The sequence below is a fragment of the Dermacentor albipictus genome, chromosome 1, assembly GCF_038994185.2.
Source record: "Dermacentor albipictus isolate Rhodes 1998 colony chromosome 1, USDA_Dalb.pri_finalv2, whole genome shotgun sequence".
Lineage (NCBI taxonomy): Eukaryota > Metazoa > Arthropoda > Arachnida > Ixodida > Ixodidae > Dermacentor > Dermacentor albipictus.
Genome location: NC_091821.1, coordinates 44090972 through 44110117, shown reverse-complemented (window position 1 = coordinate 44110117; position 19146 = coordinate 44090972). Strand labels below are relative to the sequence as shown.

Genomic DNA, 19146 nt, shown 5'->3' with positions numbered 1-19146 from the left:
CAACTTGTTTTCCTAACAGATGACACTTTCCTAGCAGATGACACGCGCTGACAATTTGCAATTTCTATCACTGTGCCACACTCTCCCTCTTGTTCTCGGCAAAGCTTCCATGCGAAGTAGACAAATCGTTGGCATGTGTCATTTTATTTATTTATTTATTTTGTTTTTTATCGGGTGTTGTCACCCATATGGGTCCGGATAGGGGACACTACGGTGCTCAGTACTCGTTTGCAGCGCATGTTGCTGTTTTTTTCTTGTTTATGACTCAGGCCTAGCGTCTTTGAATAGTTTGGTCTTTTCTTCAAAGAGTCACGTAGCCCGACCAGAACAAGGGCTGCTGCCTTTCTGCTGGAATGAAAAGAGACACGCGAGCCCCCTCAGAAACCGACCATATGCCTCATCTCGGCCACTTGCATCCGGTTGCCGGCCTAGATGGCACACGAATGCCTTGTGGCAATCGAGAACAAAAGCCGTTGAAAGACCACCATACGAACCAACCATTTCGTTTGCTTCCCTGTGGCCTTTTCTACGAACGCTCAATAAGACCTTTAAGTTAAAAAGAAGCTGAAACCGAAATAAATGCGACTATAAAAGTTCTTAATTTGCACTCAAATACACTGTTGTGTAAGAGTGGAGCACAGACTTGAAAAAATGGTGAAACCTGCAACTCAAAAAGCGTGCCAGAACACCAAAACTTGAAGACCACTTAAACCCGCCGGTAACGGCCGCTTTCCGCAAGCAACACTGCACATCGCAGCGGCGGCCGTTGCCAGATGGAATAAATTTACCCAAACTATACTTCAGCACCTATGCCCTGATAGAAATTTGGAAAGATACACACTTTTTTTACTGTACAATGCGCCTTATGCTAACAAATTTATTGTTGACCTCGAACACAGACGAGCGACCTGCTTTTGCATTGAAGCACAGTCTTGACTTGACAAAGCAAGTCGGCTTGAGCATCTATGAAACGCGAAAGCCGACTTCGTCAAGTCCAAGCACAATCCAAGTTACATCTCTGCATTCGGGGTAAGACTTCAAAATAAAGAATCTGTATGTGTATACGAGCATGTGCTGACCTTACACTGAACTTTACAGACTACTTTGTAGCTAATGTCTAACGTGCATTAAAGCTACTTTTTGTACTTTATTCGTTGCAACAATGGGAGAAAAATTATGGGAACCAGTGTGATAAAGAACGCCAGGTAAAACATTGCACGCAATGTACAATTTCAGCAGCAACAAGCTGCATGGATTGCAGCACTGTGCGTTTCTGATGATACCCATTTCCTTTCCTCCTCTATATTTTGTGTTGAGAAGCCACTGCACTTTCTTGCCCTCTCACTCTATTCAAGCAAACTTTCAGTGCCATCCTTCAAGCCCTCCCTATTTCAAATTTGCTTATGCTTCGCATAGCACCACCCCTTTCACTCTAAACATTGGGTCTGGCTAAAGAGAGACAGTACGATGACCTACATAAGTGTAAAAGCCCATGCAGAACTACAGCGAATCTTACAGGCTGCTGACAAAGCATATGGCAAGAAACTGCAAAAAATGTATTGTTTCGACTCTATGTTGTTATCACTGAAACAAAAAGACAAGTACTAAATATTTGTTTTGATTGTTAATCAAATATAGCTGCAAGCCTACATTGCTGCTGTTCACTGTTCTCTCGTCCCATCTTTTCATGCAGCCCTTGGTTTAGTGCACAACTCGTCAGAATGCTCTGTAATCCTCCTTGCCACGTACCTCAGCGATCTGCTTCTTGAGGTCCTCGTTCTCTGCAAGCAGCCGCTGGTGCCTCTCTTCCTCCTCCTTGCTCGTGATGGTGTCCATAAGGCTCCGCACGTCCGCACGCTCGCGGGGCCGCCGCACCAGCTCTATAATCTAGACACAGCAATGCACATATGGTAAAAACAAAAGGGACACCAAAATGATGACAAACACCACACCAAAATTTAAGCAGATGATTGATGTGACATTTGCATAAAATGCACTACTGCAGTACTTCTGGTGCAATGCTGGTGCCACGCAATGCCCAAGCTGAAATGACAGCCAAAATGTATTCTTTGTGGTTGCTGCCTTGAGTGCCTTCAGCATTTCAGCTGAAGACATCTGCACAAGGACTCGTGACATGAAATAATAATAATAATAATAATAATAATAATAATAATAATAATAATAACAACAACAACAACAACAACAACAACAACAACAACAACAACAACAACAACAACAACAACAACAACAACAACAACAACAATAATAATAATAATAATAATAATAATAATAATAATAATAATAATAATAATAATAATTTGTTTTGAACACACATACACTTGACAGGAAATGGAAGGTAGGAAGAAGGGTAGGAAAGAGGAAAGAAAGAGCATGCCGCAAGTACAGAAAAAAAAACACATTCCGTGTGATTGTCTCTCAAGATGTTAAAACAAGCAAGTCACTACTATGGTATAGCTAAATAAAGCTGGTAGGCCAAATGCAGGTAGACAGTGAAAATAGGTACTTCCTTAAATAAAAATGAGCTGAATGTGCATCAAGAGCTTTTGCCCCACCTCCACCATAGCATACGTTCCTTATGCTGTCTATATATCCAGCTGCAGAAAGAACTCAACAATTATCCAAAAGCTGAAATGAATCTCATGCTTTGTTTGATGTCTTTTACACTAATGCCACTGTGGGCATCCAGCCATCAGCGGAGTATACGGGGCAGTAAAAGCCATCAACAGCTTTTGCTACCATTGTCATGAGCTTGACTATGGTCACAGTATTCACCACAGCTTACATAGGGAGCTTTTGAACATACATTAGTTTTTCACAGACTTCTGTGAATATTGGTTTATCGATTCAAAATGAACAGTAATGAGTACCAAATAATATAGATGTGCATAGCTCAAATAATAGTTGTGGGTAGTCTATAAAACTTGACAAATAATTCAAAGCTGTTTCATCTGTTAAAAAAAAGGAACCCTTCATTTGCAAGGCAGAGACGGTGCTTCATCTCAGGAATTTTATCTGCAATGTGTTACTTATTGTGAGACTATCATGTAAAGCTCAAGCTATTCTACAAAAAAGTAGTGTTCTTGATAAGAGTTGTACAATGGACATCTTGGAGTACTAAAATTTCAGTTTTTTTTTTTTTTCCCCAGTGATCAGTGTTGAATTTACAGAAGCAGACTGTATTTGTTCAGGACACTGCATTAAAGGGACATTAAAAGCAAATATTAAGTCAAGAAAAAGTATGGCAGATTAATAATCAAAAGCGTCTAAGGTATCAATATTACCGAGAAAAGAGCTTTAGTAACTGAGAAATTGAAGTAAATGTAGGGTACGTTTTGAGACTTTACCGGGTCATTCTAGGAATACTAGCCTGATGACATAGCAGCTCCTCATTATAATCCTGCCAGTAGTACTCAACCACTGATAATAAAAGATAATTGCATTGTATTATAAGACAGAAGAAAATGCAACTTGTCCAGTTCCATTCGATTCTTAGAAAAAAGAACTAACTGAAGTTACCCTTGACAATGAAGCGGTGGATGGTCAAAAGGTTCAGTTTTTGCTCGACTTTGCGCCACCCACGCTCTCGTATTTTGGTATGTTCTATATCACATAGTGCTGTGATTGCTTTGCTGTCTCACAAAGCTCGCACTAAAGAGTCAACCCCATGCATGCAATATTCAAGTGACAGTGACGGACAGACCCTGTAGTGCTTTCGCGCCTCGCTGTGGAACTATACCAACTGTTGCTGCCAATACTGCAGAAAATTCCGAAGAGTGCACTCAAGATAAAATGTGATTTCTTACAGACCAGATTATGGGGAATGGTGGACATCAGGAAAGAGATTAAGCGTTATAATATTCTAAATAATTAGGTAAATACATTAAGTAATCTAATTAATTAGCACAGTTACGTGGTTACTGACAATGTAAAATTTGTAGCTACTGTCTACGTGATCTCATATTAGTTTTGAAATCGTGCCAGACATCCTTCTCGTAGGCCCTGCACCACAAGAAAGTTTCTCATTTCTTTGCTGAGAAACTGAAACTGAGGGCTTAAGAAGGAAAGGAAACCATGTGTACAAGAAACGCTAGCCACTGACGTCTCCCGGTTTGCACCATGCAAAAGAAGCCATCTTTCTTATTTCAACAAAGTGATTACGCAGCTCAAGGCGGGCTCTTCCCACGCCACGTCATCGATGCAGCAAAACTAGCCTTAGAACACTAAGTGCTTGGCCATGCTTACCTAGAGCTTTGCTTGGTGGCACGTGTGGTATATTTTTTCATTCTGTCTGTCTGTCTCTGTGTGTGTTGTTTGTGTGGTAAACACACCAACTCCTTTGTTTAATTTTTTTCTAGCGTTCTTTTTTCGCGCGTGCCTGCCGCTTCTGATAAACTTATAATCGTACCCTTTGTGACTGTTTAAGTTAACACCTATAGCTTGCAAATTATATGTGATGGCCAATATTTTGCACTGTCAACGAAAGCCAAGGACATGTCATGAGCCATCGTCAGCACGTCAAAATAAAAAAGACGGTACATCTCATGTGGCACAAATGGGAGACGTCAGTGAACGTAAGCAGCGGACATTTCTTGTACATGTGGTTTCCTGCACTCCTCAAGTGTTTAGTTTCAGTTCCCCAGCGAGACACTTTCTCATGGCGCAGGGCCTAGGGAAAATACTTTTTATGTGATTTCAAAACTGCTATGCAATCATGTCATCACTAGTTATGAACTTTACAATGTAGGTAGTCATATACTGTGCTAATTAATAAGATTATTTAACATAATTAACTAATCATTGAAAAATTAGAACACACAACCTGTTTCAGATGTCTGCATTTTCCAATACTCCGGTTTGTAAAAAAACAAATTTTTATGTTGAGTGCTCTATCTTTAGGAATTTTGGGCACTCTTCACAGAAAGACCCTAAATACATGGGCGTGCCATCGCGAAAAAAGGTAGCAAGGAGCTTTCATTGTTGTCTGAATAACACAGTTGTATGCCTGTTAACAAAAACAACCCTCTCAAATGTGCCATGACGGCAACATTTTAACCAGAGGGTACTAGATCTAGATTTAATATGCTATCATAGCTAGTAAAAATGCATTTTAAGCTGCCAGTGGTAAATGCTGTGGCATCATCTGATAGCTAGAAATCAAAACACTTTCGGGACTCCATGGCCTTCGAGATTGTTCGTGTGCGTGATCTTGGATAATTAGTACTCAGTGTGAGATCAGACGAAGCGAAGACTCATTTGACCATTTATTTGATGCTCGCAAAGAAGAGCAAGTATCAAGACCAATACAAACTGAAGCGAACGCAGTGGTTGCTGTCGTGATGCTACCCAATCACTCAGTAACGGGCAGGCCACAGTGTGGACTTCTGGGCGACCAGTGAAATTTCTGCAAGCAGCAGAAAATGCTGCATCCATGTGATGTCTGGAGAGCCTGTTGGCTGTGCCTAATTCACTCGGTTTTTGGCTGTGCTGTCAAATTTTACGAAAAAATCTGCAGCATCGGTGGGCAGTCAGTTTTACTAACTGATGGCAGTAAAGGGAAGTGATGGCATATCTGGTTTGTAAAAGATCACAACTGCTAACTTGTGGTGGGTGATTTGAATTGCGCTACAGGAATGCAGACCTTTCAGATAAAACTTCAGATAAAATTTCAGATAAATAAAGCTGAGGCTAGCATGACAAATGGTACACCTGGCAAGTAGAGGCGTTTTTCAGTCTGTGCATCATGTACTTAACAGTGCCTGTTGATAGCTGGAGCAGGTAACATCACAAAAAACAATATTGTTTGCTGCCAGACATAATTATCAAGATATGCTTTAGCAGTTCCTGATTGAGATGACACTAGAATTTACCAGTCGCAGTGCTAGCTTGCTCCGGTTATTCTTACTGGAAGTTTTGATGCTCACTCAGAGTCTGCGCTTGTTAACTATGCTGCTAGAAGCATGTGTTACATGTTCAGGTAAAGCATGATAGCAGCTGCATGGATCTCACTAGAGTTACCAACAATGATCAAATGCCAGAAATTTAAGGTTTTTCGCACAATCTCGATTATTAAGTAAGTGCATGTACTGAGTTTTGCTTTCATGTTAGTGTTACTATCATGTGAATTATGTACACAAGTGCTCTTGCTAGCATTTATGACTGCATGTCATGCTATTCTGACTGATTTCCTGTTGAATTCACACTAGAAGACAAACACACCTTGGGTACAAAAATGAGTGCCATGGAGAGAAAACTGCAGAAGATGATGGCCAGGGCGACAAACGCAAAGGTGGCGTCCTGCTGGCTGCCAATCACCAACGTGACTGGCGCCGTGATCAGACACAGCACCTGGCCATAGAGGTGTGGAAAGAAAAAGAAAAGGTAGGAGCATTATCAAGGAATCTATTCCACAAAATTACAGCATATCATCACCTCCCATTCAAGCATACCTCACAGCTTATTAAGCTATAGTAGCTGCAGGCTGCTGCTGTTATGCAGGCAATGTGAAGTGAAGCACTTATCACACGCACGAAAGCATGTTTCAACTTTATCCATGTACTGCAAGTGTGTCAAATGCTTCACTTATCAAGAAACAGTATTAAAATGAAGAAAGAGCTGGCTCTGCAAGTTATGAATTTTTGTGAAAATATCTGAGCTTACAAAGCCGTGTATAAATACTTCGACATATACCAAAGCTGCTAGATTTACAAGAGAGAGAGAGAGAGAGAGAGCAAATTTTGATCACTTAAACATAGCAACTGTGCTCTCAGTAAATAGGCACATGAAAATCATTCACTGAATTGGATTCTAAGTCACTGCCAAAACAGCAGATATAAACACACTGTGGCAAAGTTGCACTTCCTGCACACCTTTACCATGTTCAGTTCAGCTCAAGGTCACCCTTTACATTGATTTTAAGCCACAATAGAACGAACAAAGAGCAGAATGTGAAACATGGCACTTCCATAAAAAATGTATCACATTTCCACAGCTTAAGAAAGAAATCAGCTTCTTCTCTCTCCGACTGTGGTGCAGTTCAGAAAATGTTTTCACAACGGCTACTTTCTAGTGCTGTAAAAAGATATTTTATAGTACAGCAGAGGTCATTTGCGGCACATAATGCTAAATCTGTGAAAAAGCTGTTGCATCTGCATTGTAAAGGCACCACGCTATCAGAATGGCACCAATTTTACTGCCGCATATTTCAACTCCAAAAGCTGAGGTAATGTAGGAATGAAATGCACTAGACTAATACTGACAATGCAACCAATAAGTCTAATGGATCAGTTTTTTTTTTTTTTGCAGGAAAGTTATTTTGAACATATTGAGCACCCATATTAAAGAAACTCTTACTTAAGTGACATTCATGATTGGCCATTGCTGCAGCGATCATTTTGCTATTACTCATATCACTGTCTTGAGTGGCTGGCACTTCAATGATGGCCAATTAAAAACATTTTAGTATGTAAAGCCCACATTCTACATAGCCTTGCCTGCGTGTGCCAGGTCGCATCTATACATGTGTGCATGTTCCCAAGTGCCGCAAGACAGAACCGGCACAGAGAAGCGCATGCAGGTACGGACATTTGCACTAGTCAGATATGGGCGCTCACCCTGGCATGCGTTGTCATGTGCCTGATGCCATGTGGACAACAGAGACCAATTAGAGAATGAAGCTATCCGAGCATCTCACCAGCAAGAGGGCTCATCATGGCAGCTACAGCGTAGTGCATATCAGCTTTTTTTCTGAGATTATGCTATGCAAGGAACAACTCCAAAAAGAAAACAAATATGTTTAATGGCTTTGATAAGTATTTCAAAGCACTATAAATTAAGCTCAATCAAAAGCAATGTCTGCCAAGGCATGCAGCCAGGAGTGAGTTTGTGCTACCACACATTCTTTGTAGAAGCTAACTGCCATTCCTTGTTTGGTGCGGCTTGTGTATAGGCGCATAGAAGCAATGAATGAATGTGTTGTTTAGTGGCACAAGGGCCAGGTATGGCCAAGGAGCACCATCCACACAGAAGCAAGCAAGTGAGCATACATATTGTATTTACTCGCATAATGATCGCACTTCTTTGTCAAAAGAAATTGAAGCAAATTCAGTCGTGCGATCATTACGTGGGTTAAATTTCCCACGAAAAGAAACATTTTCTTTTTTCATCCCACATTTGCTGCGGGATGACAAGCAGGCGGCTGCCGCTGTTAGTTCGGGATACCAAAACAAAAATGGTGGCTCGCGGAGCAAACTGAACGCGCTGAATGCGATTCTTTTTTTTTTCTCGTGGTGTTTTTGGCATCCCTACCTCTTGCTATGTTTAACTGATAGTCTTTAGACCTTCTCATGTTCATATACTGCGGTATTTGCAATCACTTATATATATGTTGATAGTTTCAATAATGATTTAGTTGAGAGTGTGGGGATGTGCAACTCTCACGTGTCCCCTGATATGTTGTTTTCCCGCATAGCTCCCGTCTCCTGTAATCCGGCTTCGTCGCGTGGCTTGGTGCAAGTGGCAGTCGATCTGGTTGAAGCACATTGTGAGAGATGGTGCGAGTGTGGCTCTGCTAACGCCACCTAACAGCGGGGTTACTTGGGCACAAAATGGAGAAGTTCGGAGTCGGCAAGCGGCACGGACGTTCTGCACGTGCGCCGATCCATGCTTTTGCGAGACTGTCTCGCGAAGCCTATCCCGGAATGGATGAACATGATCGTTCGAACGTGCAACTGTTCGCGTGACCGCACGGGCGAAAGACCAGGCGTCGGTGTCCAGTATGGGGCAAACATATTCGCTCACTATGCGATCGCGGTGAGACGGACTTTCGCGATTTGGCGCACGCCCATCGACATGCTTCGTGGACAGCAACTCGGCTAGCAGGCATTAGTCTATGAAAGGTGCAATAAATGCCCTTGTGATTGTTTGCACTACTGTGTTGTCATTCCTTTTTCCCAAGAGCACAGGTAAGAACCCCACAAGAGTTAGCACTCATCCTGTCTTCTAGTCTGCGTGTATGTCACTTCGCGCTACAATCCAAGAAAAAGTCGTAAGAGCCGCCAAAAGTGCCAATTTGCCAATTTGCCACGCGCACAAACAATGTACACTTTTCCTGCGGAGCGACCACTTAAATAGATCAGATGAAATCGACCTTGCGGACAACACTCTGTAGTTGCCACTACAGAGGTGCACCGTGCAAAGCTTAGGGGTTCCTCCCAAAAGTCACATTTTGGCAAATGTGGGCACAGGCAGGTGGTTTGGCGCACGATGGCACAATTGGCACAGTGCTTCCATGCCTGTACAGTCGAACCCATTTACATCGCATTATTCTATATATCGAACAATTTCTGGACACGGTATAGTTACAATGAGTATATATAGCAAAAGTCTTACATCGAACAAAAATAACAGCGACTCCCGATTTATCGAACATCAAGCAGTGGAAAAGTGCTCCATGAAGTTGGCTTTCCCTCGCGTTGGCGGGGAAACCCGGCAACGTGGCTCCATCCAACCGCTCTTCCTACCATGACTAGGATTCTAGCCACCCTATCACAGAACACCTATACAAACTGACCCTACCATGACCGCTACCTCGGATGGGCCGTCGACACCCCCCTGCAAGAAATGATCCTGGCCCACCCGCAGCGCTTGCTCAGACAGCCAATTAGAGGCTCTTGTGCCCTCGTCGTGCAAGATGGCGAAAGTGTTTCCCAGATGAAATTGCAAGTTGCAAAGGCACTAGCTGGCTTCCAAGTTCGTTTGGCACCAAAATATGATGTGGGAAAACACACTTCTGCAGAGTTTATTGGCACACAGCACTAAGCAGTACAAACATGGCGAACTCAATGTTACAAACCTAACATCTGTATTCTGCCAATCTTGAGCCGATTTTACTTTATCCTCTTTGATGCGCCCTGCGAGCACAACTTGCAACAAATGCAACACAGCACAGAAAAGACACTCTTTGCTATTGCACATCCAGCTGAAGTCCCTTGACAGTGCATTTCCGGCACCAATTGAGCTTGAAAAGCTAGTCCATAAAAACAAGCCTTCCAAAGACTCATAAGAATAACTTTTTGCATATTTCGCACGAATGCATGAGAAGTGATGCATAATTACCACATATCAATCCATACACTCTACCCTCATAACACTATAATTTTATTAATGGTCTGTGACGAACCAAGAATGAATCCTCTTAATACTTCAAAAGTTCTTGGTTCAACTGACAACCCGAGTACTAGAAAATTTCAGGTGCTCACCACAACGTTGTATATGCTCATGCCAACGAGGCGCGAGTCGTTCAGCTGCTTGATCTTGACACTCCGCGTCTCATATGCAAGGAAGATGCCAAATATGAGCAACAAGCCCTTATAGCTGTACATCACACCTGTGGCAAGAAAGAGAAGAAGGATGCAGTAAATTAGCTCAGTCTGCTTGTGTGAAATACTTAGGGACCCCGAAATAGTTTTGACTCTTCTGTACAAAGGCACTCATTTGGTAGGGTAGGTGAAAGGACAAATTTTACTGCTCCACATAAACTGTGCGATTTATTATTGAGTTTTAAACATCTGCATTGGTACAGATCACAGTGGCACCACTCCTTGCATCTTCAATTGCCTCTACACATTCTATGTATAGGAAGAATGCAAAATGAAGTGGATTGTTAGAAAACACGGTCCCAGGGACATATGCATGGCCATAGTGAAAGCGAGGCATGCCATGTGAGCTTCCACAGGCAAACTCAGTGGCGCACCCCCCCCCCCGCCCCCCTTGAAAAACGTTGCGAATGAGAAACTTGCAGCAATCAACTGTTAGATGACTAGACGAGATTATATCAGTTCTTGCATGTCTTGCAAAATAAGATGCACGCACAGCAGTACAACCAGTTAGCAAGCGCTTGCCCCTGTAACTAAAGTAATCACATGCCTACAGGAGAGCCTTGCAGGCAAGCATCTCATGGTAATGCTTTTATAAGAAAGAAGGCAGAAATCAGTTTTCCTAATACTCGTAACTTGAAATGACATGTGCAAGAATGCGTATTATAAAGCATGCAAGGGTGAGCATGAGCATGCAGCAGTAAATTAAGTGAAGCGGGAATACTCCCAAACTATCACGGTGGCGACCACCATAAAGCAAAGCGAAAAAATTGTTTTGGTGGAAACCGAGGGCCAGCAGCACAATAAGAATTTTTTCTAGAAGTCACGGAAGGTTGTAGCTAGGGTTCTTCGATGACCTCCTTTTTGAGGGACGAGGAGCACATTGGACATCTTCAGTTATCCATCCGTGACAGTTCCGGACTGCCCGAGGCAGTGCTCTCAGCCAATGAGCACTGAATATGCACCTCCTCAGACAGTCTGGGACTGTCAGGGACGAATAATTGAAGAGGCGCATTGAGAAAGCCTAGTTGCAGCACCCCCGAAGCGACGCCAGGTGGCACATCATTTCAAAAAGGTACATTTTTTTCTAACATTCTATCGTCACCATACCCTCAAAGGGAAGCAAGGTGCCCACACACGCACACAATAGTCTAGTGCAAGTTATGATAGTGGCCTGGGAACTCGCACTGAAAAAAGTTTATTGGCTCCTTGTAGATGTACTTGAATATGTGCAGTGTGCTAGCTTATTCTAAGTATAAGAAAAGTGGTTGAACATATGCAAGCACAAGGTGCTTCTATCTTTCATGCATTGCTGAGCTCAGTGATGAAGACACTGCTAGTGCATGGGAAAATGTTTATCTAGGAGTAGAGGTCTCTTTGACCAAACCAGCTGCATCAACTCTCTCTCTTTCTTAAATATTGAGAGTTGCATATATGAAAAGCTGCTGCTAGGCCATCTCCAACACAGCCACGTGTGTTTACCTGCCCTAGTACCCATTGATAAGCTTACCGGTGTGCAGTATTTCCAGAAAACATTCTTTTCTTTTAATTTTTAGGTAAAGCCACAACAGGAGGATAAAAGAAAAAGGACATGATGACTGCTGCTCCCAGCCAACTAGCAAGGCATCACAAAAATATATCTGCACTTGGATCAAGCAACACAACAGACAACACGCACCGAGCCATATGGCATGATTGCGTGACTCGCAGTGCTCGAGGGCAGGCTCAATACGAACATCCTCATCAGAGAGGGCAGGTGGTTCAAGAGGAAAGACTTCGAGGTGGCGCTGCATGGGATCCACCAGCTGCCAGGCAGACAAGATCACTGCATCCACCAACACGAGGCCGCCCACCATCCCATACAGCTTCCAGCTCTCCACATGCTGGAATGACAGGCCCTACGTAGCATGAAAGATTTTGTGTTCCCTGCAATAGTGCAAGGGGTACGTGCACCATAGGGGCTATTGAGAAGGAGTGCTCAAAGGTTGCCAGATAGTGGTAGTATAGCAAAACTGTCTAGGTAGGGCTTGCACTATGGGACTGTAATATCAAGTGCTTAGTGTAAGTTACACCATATAGGCTCGTGTAAGGGCTGCACTTGTGTAAGGGTCGCACCCCCAACTTGGCAGCCCAAAATTTGGGACAAAAATTTCCAACGGAAAAGCAAACGCGTTTAGTGCACTCGCAATAGAGAATTTTCGCACGCTGTGTACTTCCGCGTGCCGCTACTAGATGGTGAGAGCTGTGTGTTGACTTCTGATGCACAGGTATATTCGGTGATATGGGGTGTGCACAATTTTGACCAAAACATTCGGTCCTGCGTAAGGGCCACACCTCGTCGAAATTGTGAAGGAAAAGTGCAGCCCTCGCACGAGTCTATATGGTAGTCACATCTGAAAGCCACATACTAATCTGATACAGATAAGAAAAGCTTACTGAGCTTCATAAATAAGTTGAATTGTGTTGCTCAAGTGTTTCTTGAGCGTTCAAAAACTAAGAAAAGAGCTTAGCCATCTGGTGTGTAGTATACTCTTGCATGTACGTCATCAATGAAATATCCCATGAGAAAGAAAACCCAGCAGCACTGTTACGTGTCATTTTGTTGCATGCACAAGATGGAAGAGGTAAGACGCAGCATTTCTTTATAATATCCACAATGTAGGCATCGTGCCAAAGAGAAGACAGCTTCAAGTTCAAAAGCTGTGTATCAATACATAGATAACAGCAATGATGGTAGTATTTTCGCATTACTTCACATATTTTTGCTTCCCTGGGTAGGTCACTACCAATTTTGTTCTACTTACTATATTTGCACGAATATAACACAAAATTTTTTAGTGGCATTATGTCTTGAGAAAGCACTTCACATTACATTTGAAGCTATGCTCGGAATATAATGTCACAAGGTGATATATTTTTTTTTCTATTTCGTACGTTATGGTGAGTTAAACCACCATGAAGCTCAGTCATGCAAAAAAGACAAACCCTCGATGTCCTAGGCAGTATACAGATGTGTATTAAAGGGAGGGTGGGAGGGTGTCAGCAAGAAAGTGAGAGCACAACAAATGGTTACAGTATATATGTGCCATGCACTGTAATTCTTGCATGTGTGATGAGAGAGCAAGTTGCCTGTTCTGTTTGTTTGTTTGTTTGTTTGTTTGTTTATTTATTTATTTATTTATTTATTTATTTATTTATTTATTTATTTTCATACTCTCAGGACACGAGGGTATTACAGAGAGGAGGGTTCTAACAATAAATTGCTAACCGCAACTTGAAAGGCGGCAGGGTCTTGAATTGCAGCAACGGAGGCGGGAACGTGGTTCCAGTCACTGCTTGTTTGCGGCAAAAAAGAGGCATGCAAGTGTTAGTGCGCCATAACGGAATTTTAAACTTGAGTTTATGATCAATCCGTGAGGACATGTAACCTGGAGGGAGGAAAACATTGTTTTTAAGTGTTGAGTTAGTGTAAAAAATTTTGTGATAGAGGTTTAAGAGGAAGCACTTGCGGTGTGACCGAAGTGTCACCGAGCACCTAAATTAGCTTTCACTAAAGAAATGCTGGTGTAGCGAGAGTAATTAGAGAGCACATATCGGGCAGTGCGGTTCTGAACAGATTGAACGTTGTTAGCAAACTTGAATCAAGAACAGCCTTGATAAGATATTTCTACACCAATGTTAGCTGCTCCAGTGTTACATATGGCACAGTTAATATCTTTACATGGCATAGCTCTATTCACCAAACTGCAGAATACACCACTTAGACATCCTTCCTATGGACCATACTTAAATATCTGCAGCACTTGCACCCAATAGTATGGCAGCACCATTTCCAAGAAGGATGTGAACTTTTAAGCAATTTACAGCAAAAAGCAAAAGCGTTATAATCTTAATTTATTCACCCTTTAAGCATAAACCAAGGCACCCAACACATAGTATGAAAGCAGCTGAGTTTATTTATTCTGCAGGCTACCCCCTAGCATGGTTCTACCAATTCTTCTAGTACATGCTTGCTTTCAGCACCTGCGAAACCGCAGCAGTATGCCTGCTTCTATGTGCTTTATCAGTATTCTTAGCAGGTAAAATAGAGACTTCTTAATGTACAAAGTGTGATCACCTGGCTTTCTGCTAACAAGCAGTAAAAAGGAACTGACAGATGAATAACATAGTATCAATTTTGTTTGATCTCATCAGCACGCAGAATAATAATTGTAGGTTTTTGGTTACCTGTAATAAAGATGCAGGATTGAGACATATTCAAGTAGCGCTAAATGATGCAGGACCAGAACTAGAAGCACACAGGACACGACACTGTAGCCTCGCTACTTACATTTCTTGAATTTCCTAGCAGCACACAGCCACGCAGCACTGACAATTCAAATTAAAAAATTAAATTCTGGAATTTACGTGATAAAACCATGATATGATTATGAGGCACACAGTAGTGGGGGACTCCAGATTAATTTTGACCAACTGGAATTCTTTAATGTGCATCCAATGCATGACACACAGGTGTTCCTGCATTTCGCCCCCATCGAAATGCGGATGTTATGGCCGGGATTTGATCCCGTGCCCCGGGCTTGGCAGCGCAATGCTATCGCCACTACACCACCATGGTGGCTAAAGTACTGACAATGCTCACTTTGTCTTTAAAAACATTATGAATGGATGTGTACATGGTTCTGCATGCATAGTAAAAACTATTATATTTCACTACTGTCATTGCCTCATTCATTTTAAGAACCGATTAACCTAATTTTCTATTCAAATACATACGGAATGAGTAAAGGCTCTCATTAGAAAACGATAAAGCCATATTAACTTAAATTTTTTGCATTCGAAAGAAACATCAAAGTACAGTCACTGATGGTCACAGAATATGATTTCAGTGGTCAATTGAAATGCCAAGTTTCGAACTCCATAAACCTGCAACAGAAACAGTTACTGCTATCCTGTGAACAGCATTTAAGAGTTTAATGGACAAAATCAACATGCTATGTTGAAGTTTACACATTGGTTACATGCATTTATCAAGAGTGACATTCACAAAATCACTGATATAGTTTCTACTCACAGTATACAAACAGCCTAGTCATGACAAAGTGCAAGTAAATGGCACCTACTGCTTTATGGTGCATCCACAGCACTATTTACCATAGGAATGTTTTAATAAAGATTGCAATAGAAATTATATTCCAATAATTACTAGATCTGTCATGTAAACAGCTGAACTGCTTATGACCAGCATTGAATTTTAAAAAGTTGGTACTAGGGAAGGCAACTGCGCACAGTAAATTAAGACTTTTCGTTGTAATATAATCCCTTGCACATGCAAACATCACTTCAGATGGCTGCACACATATCTCCCGCTGCTTGGTAATGGGGATTTTTCAGTTCCTTCTCAAAGATACCTTGCTTTCGGACTTGGACTTTGTCGTAAGGCGGTGCACCCTCCATATCTTTGAGAACATAGCACCAAACGATAGTGTGAACCCAATGGCCAGGAACCACGAACGAGCCTGCAATGAATGACAAGCAAGACTATCAAACCAGGTTCTCTGTGTTGGCCTTCTACTGCCAGTTCCAACTTTTCACTCTTTGAGGTTCTGTACCATTATCAATTTCCAGTTCCATGTCATTTTTATTTTTTATGTGTAATGTTTCAATTTCTTAAGAAGTGTCCACACCCTGCAAATACTTACTGTTTTAAATAAAAAAGAAGAACAGCCGAGCACGAGTGGCAGCCACAGGTGCTGTTCACTCAGTTGCTGCCAAATGACAAATGAGTCAGGCGTACGAGTCTAATTCTCATTGTTGTTTTGCTACATTTCAAGTGGTGCTGAAACCTGCCCTGTGACATTTACATCTAAACGAGTGTGCGCCATACTCTGGAACCAGCACAGTACGAATGAGACCGCCAAATATGCCCTTGAAGTGTCAGAAATCTCTGCTGTAACCAGTGCACCAGCGTATGGCACGATTATCACCATGATGACAAACCTTAGTCTTGTTCACACTGATGCAAGCCCTGAAGCAGATACTTTCCGAGCAAACGAGATAAGCATTCTCATTGACTCCGATATCTACTAGGATGTTGTAACCAGCCAGATAGCTTGATTATCGCCTTAAGTTACTGCAGTGGAAACCCGTTTTGGATGGACGGTCCAGGTAACCCTCCACAACTTCTCCCCAGGTTCAAATGTATAGAGCAGATATCTGGTCTTTGGTACTGGAGAGCCTCCCAGAGATTATGCGTCAATGAAAGTTGACAGTTCTTTGGTGTTGCACCTGAATACAGTTGGCATACAAGACATTACCGAGGAAGGTAATGAATACAAGTACAAAGCTCCCCTCGTCATGGAAGAGCCCGTGACACCACCGGAGCTCTTTCATTGTTTACCAAGCTTCCAAAAAAGAGTGCTGCAGAAAACAAGCTGTCACCAAGAGTGAGTCCAGAGTGAGTCCACAAAACAAGCCGTCACCATGCCTCAGAAGGATGGCATGGAAGGCAGCAAGGGCAAGGAAAATAGAGAGAAAGGCAAAGAACAAAGGAGACCAGGAGACACGAGAGTGACAAGATTGCCGATGATGGAACACGCCCTGAAGTAGCTGTTGCAGAAATGCCTAAGGAACCCAAGTCCAATAGAAGTGTCACGAAGTCTCCCAAAAGCAAGAAATGTCACCTCCTACAAGGCTGTCCAAACATAACAGATAAGGCTCAAGGCCATTGCCAATGATGGTTTCATGTACTTCGAACGGTAATTCAACTACAAGCACCAGCATTACAATATGCAACTACATCAAAACGCAGGTGTACAAGCGCTGCCCTTCAGGAATGAACGCCACCGCATGACAATCCAGCAAAGCTCAACACAACAAGAGACACACATACTGCACAAATGCAATGTCAAGCCGTAAGAACACCTGCGATGTAAGGCCATTGCCAATGCACCAACGAGTCGAAATGTGAATTATAACAAGGCAGCATCAGATGTATTACAATGACCACGACATACCCTACAGATGAAAGGAGACGTCTTTGGAACAAGAGGAGCAAGGCAATGTCAGGACCTGACGCTGATCTTTACCACTCAAGCCAACACAGACACTGCAACTCTGATCATCACCTCAATCGATCACCACCTGTATCGCTGTTCAGGTTGTCGCTTGAACTACTCCTGTCATCAGTTGAACTGCCGCTCAATGCACTAGCTCAGCATCCGCGGCTAGTGTGCAGTATAGGCACTGAGGCCATGCAATAGTGTACTTGCTTGAAACTGGCCATTGCATATTTATGGGGCCGGGAGTGTGTTGCAAATATAGAAGAAGAGGCGCCGAGCACGAGCGGCAGCCACATGTGCTGTTTGCTCAGTTGCTACCAGATGATGAATGAGTCAGGCGTCCGGGTCCAGGCCCAATTCCCATCGTTGTTTTGCTACACTTACATTCTCTGCCCATTTATTTACACGAAATTAAGTGCATGTGGGCTGCTAAAAAAAAAAATAACCCATGTGGCTTTGGTCAAAAGCAAGGCCACATGCGAGAATAGAAGAGCACTAGTGCACATACAAGTTTAGCTACTGTCATATTGCACATCTTGAAATAGCAAATCATTATCCTGGTTCAGAGCCTGAGATGCACATTATCGTCACATATTATGACAAAATGAAATAATATGGTGTTGATTTTTGGACCTTACAAAAAAAAAAAAAGAAGAAAAATGTGCAGACAGCGGAAGAACCTCTCAAGCTGCAGGGAAAATGTTCCGGACTATTGCATTAATGCTTTTTGATGCATATATATACATGTTCATGAGAGTACCACTGGAAACAATTGAAGCATAAACAGAATGAAATGGGCAAGCTTATTGTTTCCAGATGACATCAGGGTGATTATAGCTTAGAAATGGAGTTTCAGGACTATACTACACATGTTTTGCAGCTGGTTATGCTTCATGCTGCACCATGAAGGCAATGTTTGTCCTGTCTATATATTATTTGTGTTCAGACTACATTCTAAAGGCATTATATATATGAACTATGTTCCTTAAAGGATAAACCAACAAATGTTGCAAGTGCTAAGAATTATTTTGATTAATGGGACCAGCAAGCATCCGGAATGCATCCTCAGATTATTGTGCTTATGGAAAGATTATGCTTCACAATGATAAGAACAAGCACAATTTTATCACTTAAGTATGGAATTACGTTTTTATATCGGCACTGAAATTCACGCAAGAGTGATGTGGGGCACTCTCTGTGATGAAATGTGTCATTAGGCCTTTGCAAACAGTGCGAATTCTAAATAGATATTTAGGCCTCTCGGGATCGTTTCAGGTGCTGTAAGTGCACAAGGATGGTTATTTCCTAATATTGTAAATTATGTCTATTTATCTATGTATTTGGAATTTGCAAATAATTTAATTGAGGAGTGGTGCTGCCTGTGCTCTAGAAAGCGGAGCCATTCATTGACAGAGTGCCACCATGGTTGACTCCGAGAAACGCGGACAGATCTCGAAGGCTATGCTTTTGCACTGAAAGTGATTGTAGACCCAGAAACACATCACGGCTGCCATGTCTTCGACCACAGTTTCTTTCCCAGCAGTAAGTTTTGCAAAACCGAAAAATGTCTGTGACATCTCTACATCATTAAAAGTTGCTGTGGCTCTTTTTATGGCCTCAGTTGCAGTGTTTGATCAAACAGTTGTTCTGCCACCTGTCCTGCACGTTTCTGTCACTACCACTATCAGTTA

At 42.3% G+C, this 19146-nt stretch overlaps 1 protein-coding gene across 6 annotated transcripts in view; it reads right to left on the bottom strand.

Moving 5' to 3' along the window:
- GABA-B-R1 (gamma-aminobutyric acid type B receptor subunit 1) overlaps positions 1–19146 on the bottom strand; it is a 104649-nt gene that overhangs the window by 32625 nt on the left and 52878 nt on the right. For 5 of the 6 annotated variants that reach the window (XM_065437669.2, XM_070541048.1, XM_065437674.2 and 2 more), the window contains exons 12-16: positions 15806–15913; positions 12073–12292; positions 10278–10405; positions 6238–6366; positions 1750–1887 (exon numbers count right to left, since the gene is read on the bottom strand). In XM_065437669.2, the coding sequence (XP_065293741.1) occupies positions 1750–1887; positions 6238–6366; positions 10278–10405; positions 12073–12292; positions 15806–15913 (723 nt within the window). Of the gene's footprint in view, positions 1–208; positions 349–1749; positions 1888–6237; positions 6367–10277; positions 10406–12072; positions 12293–15805; positions 15914–19146 lie in introns of those variants that run through there. The other variant, XM_065437680.2, reaches the window with a different exon arrangement.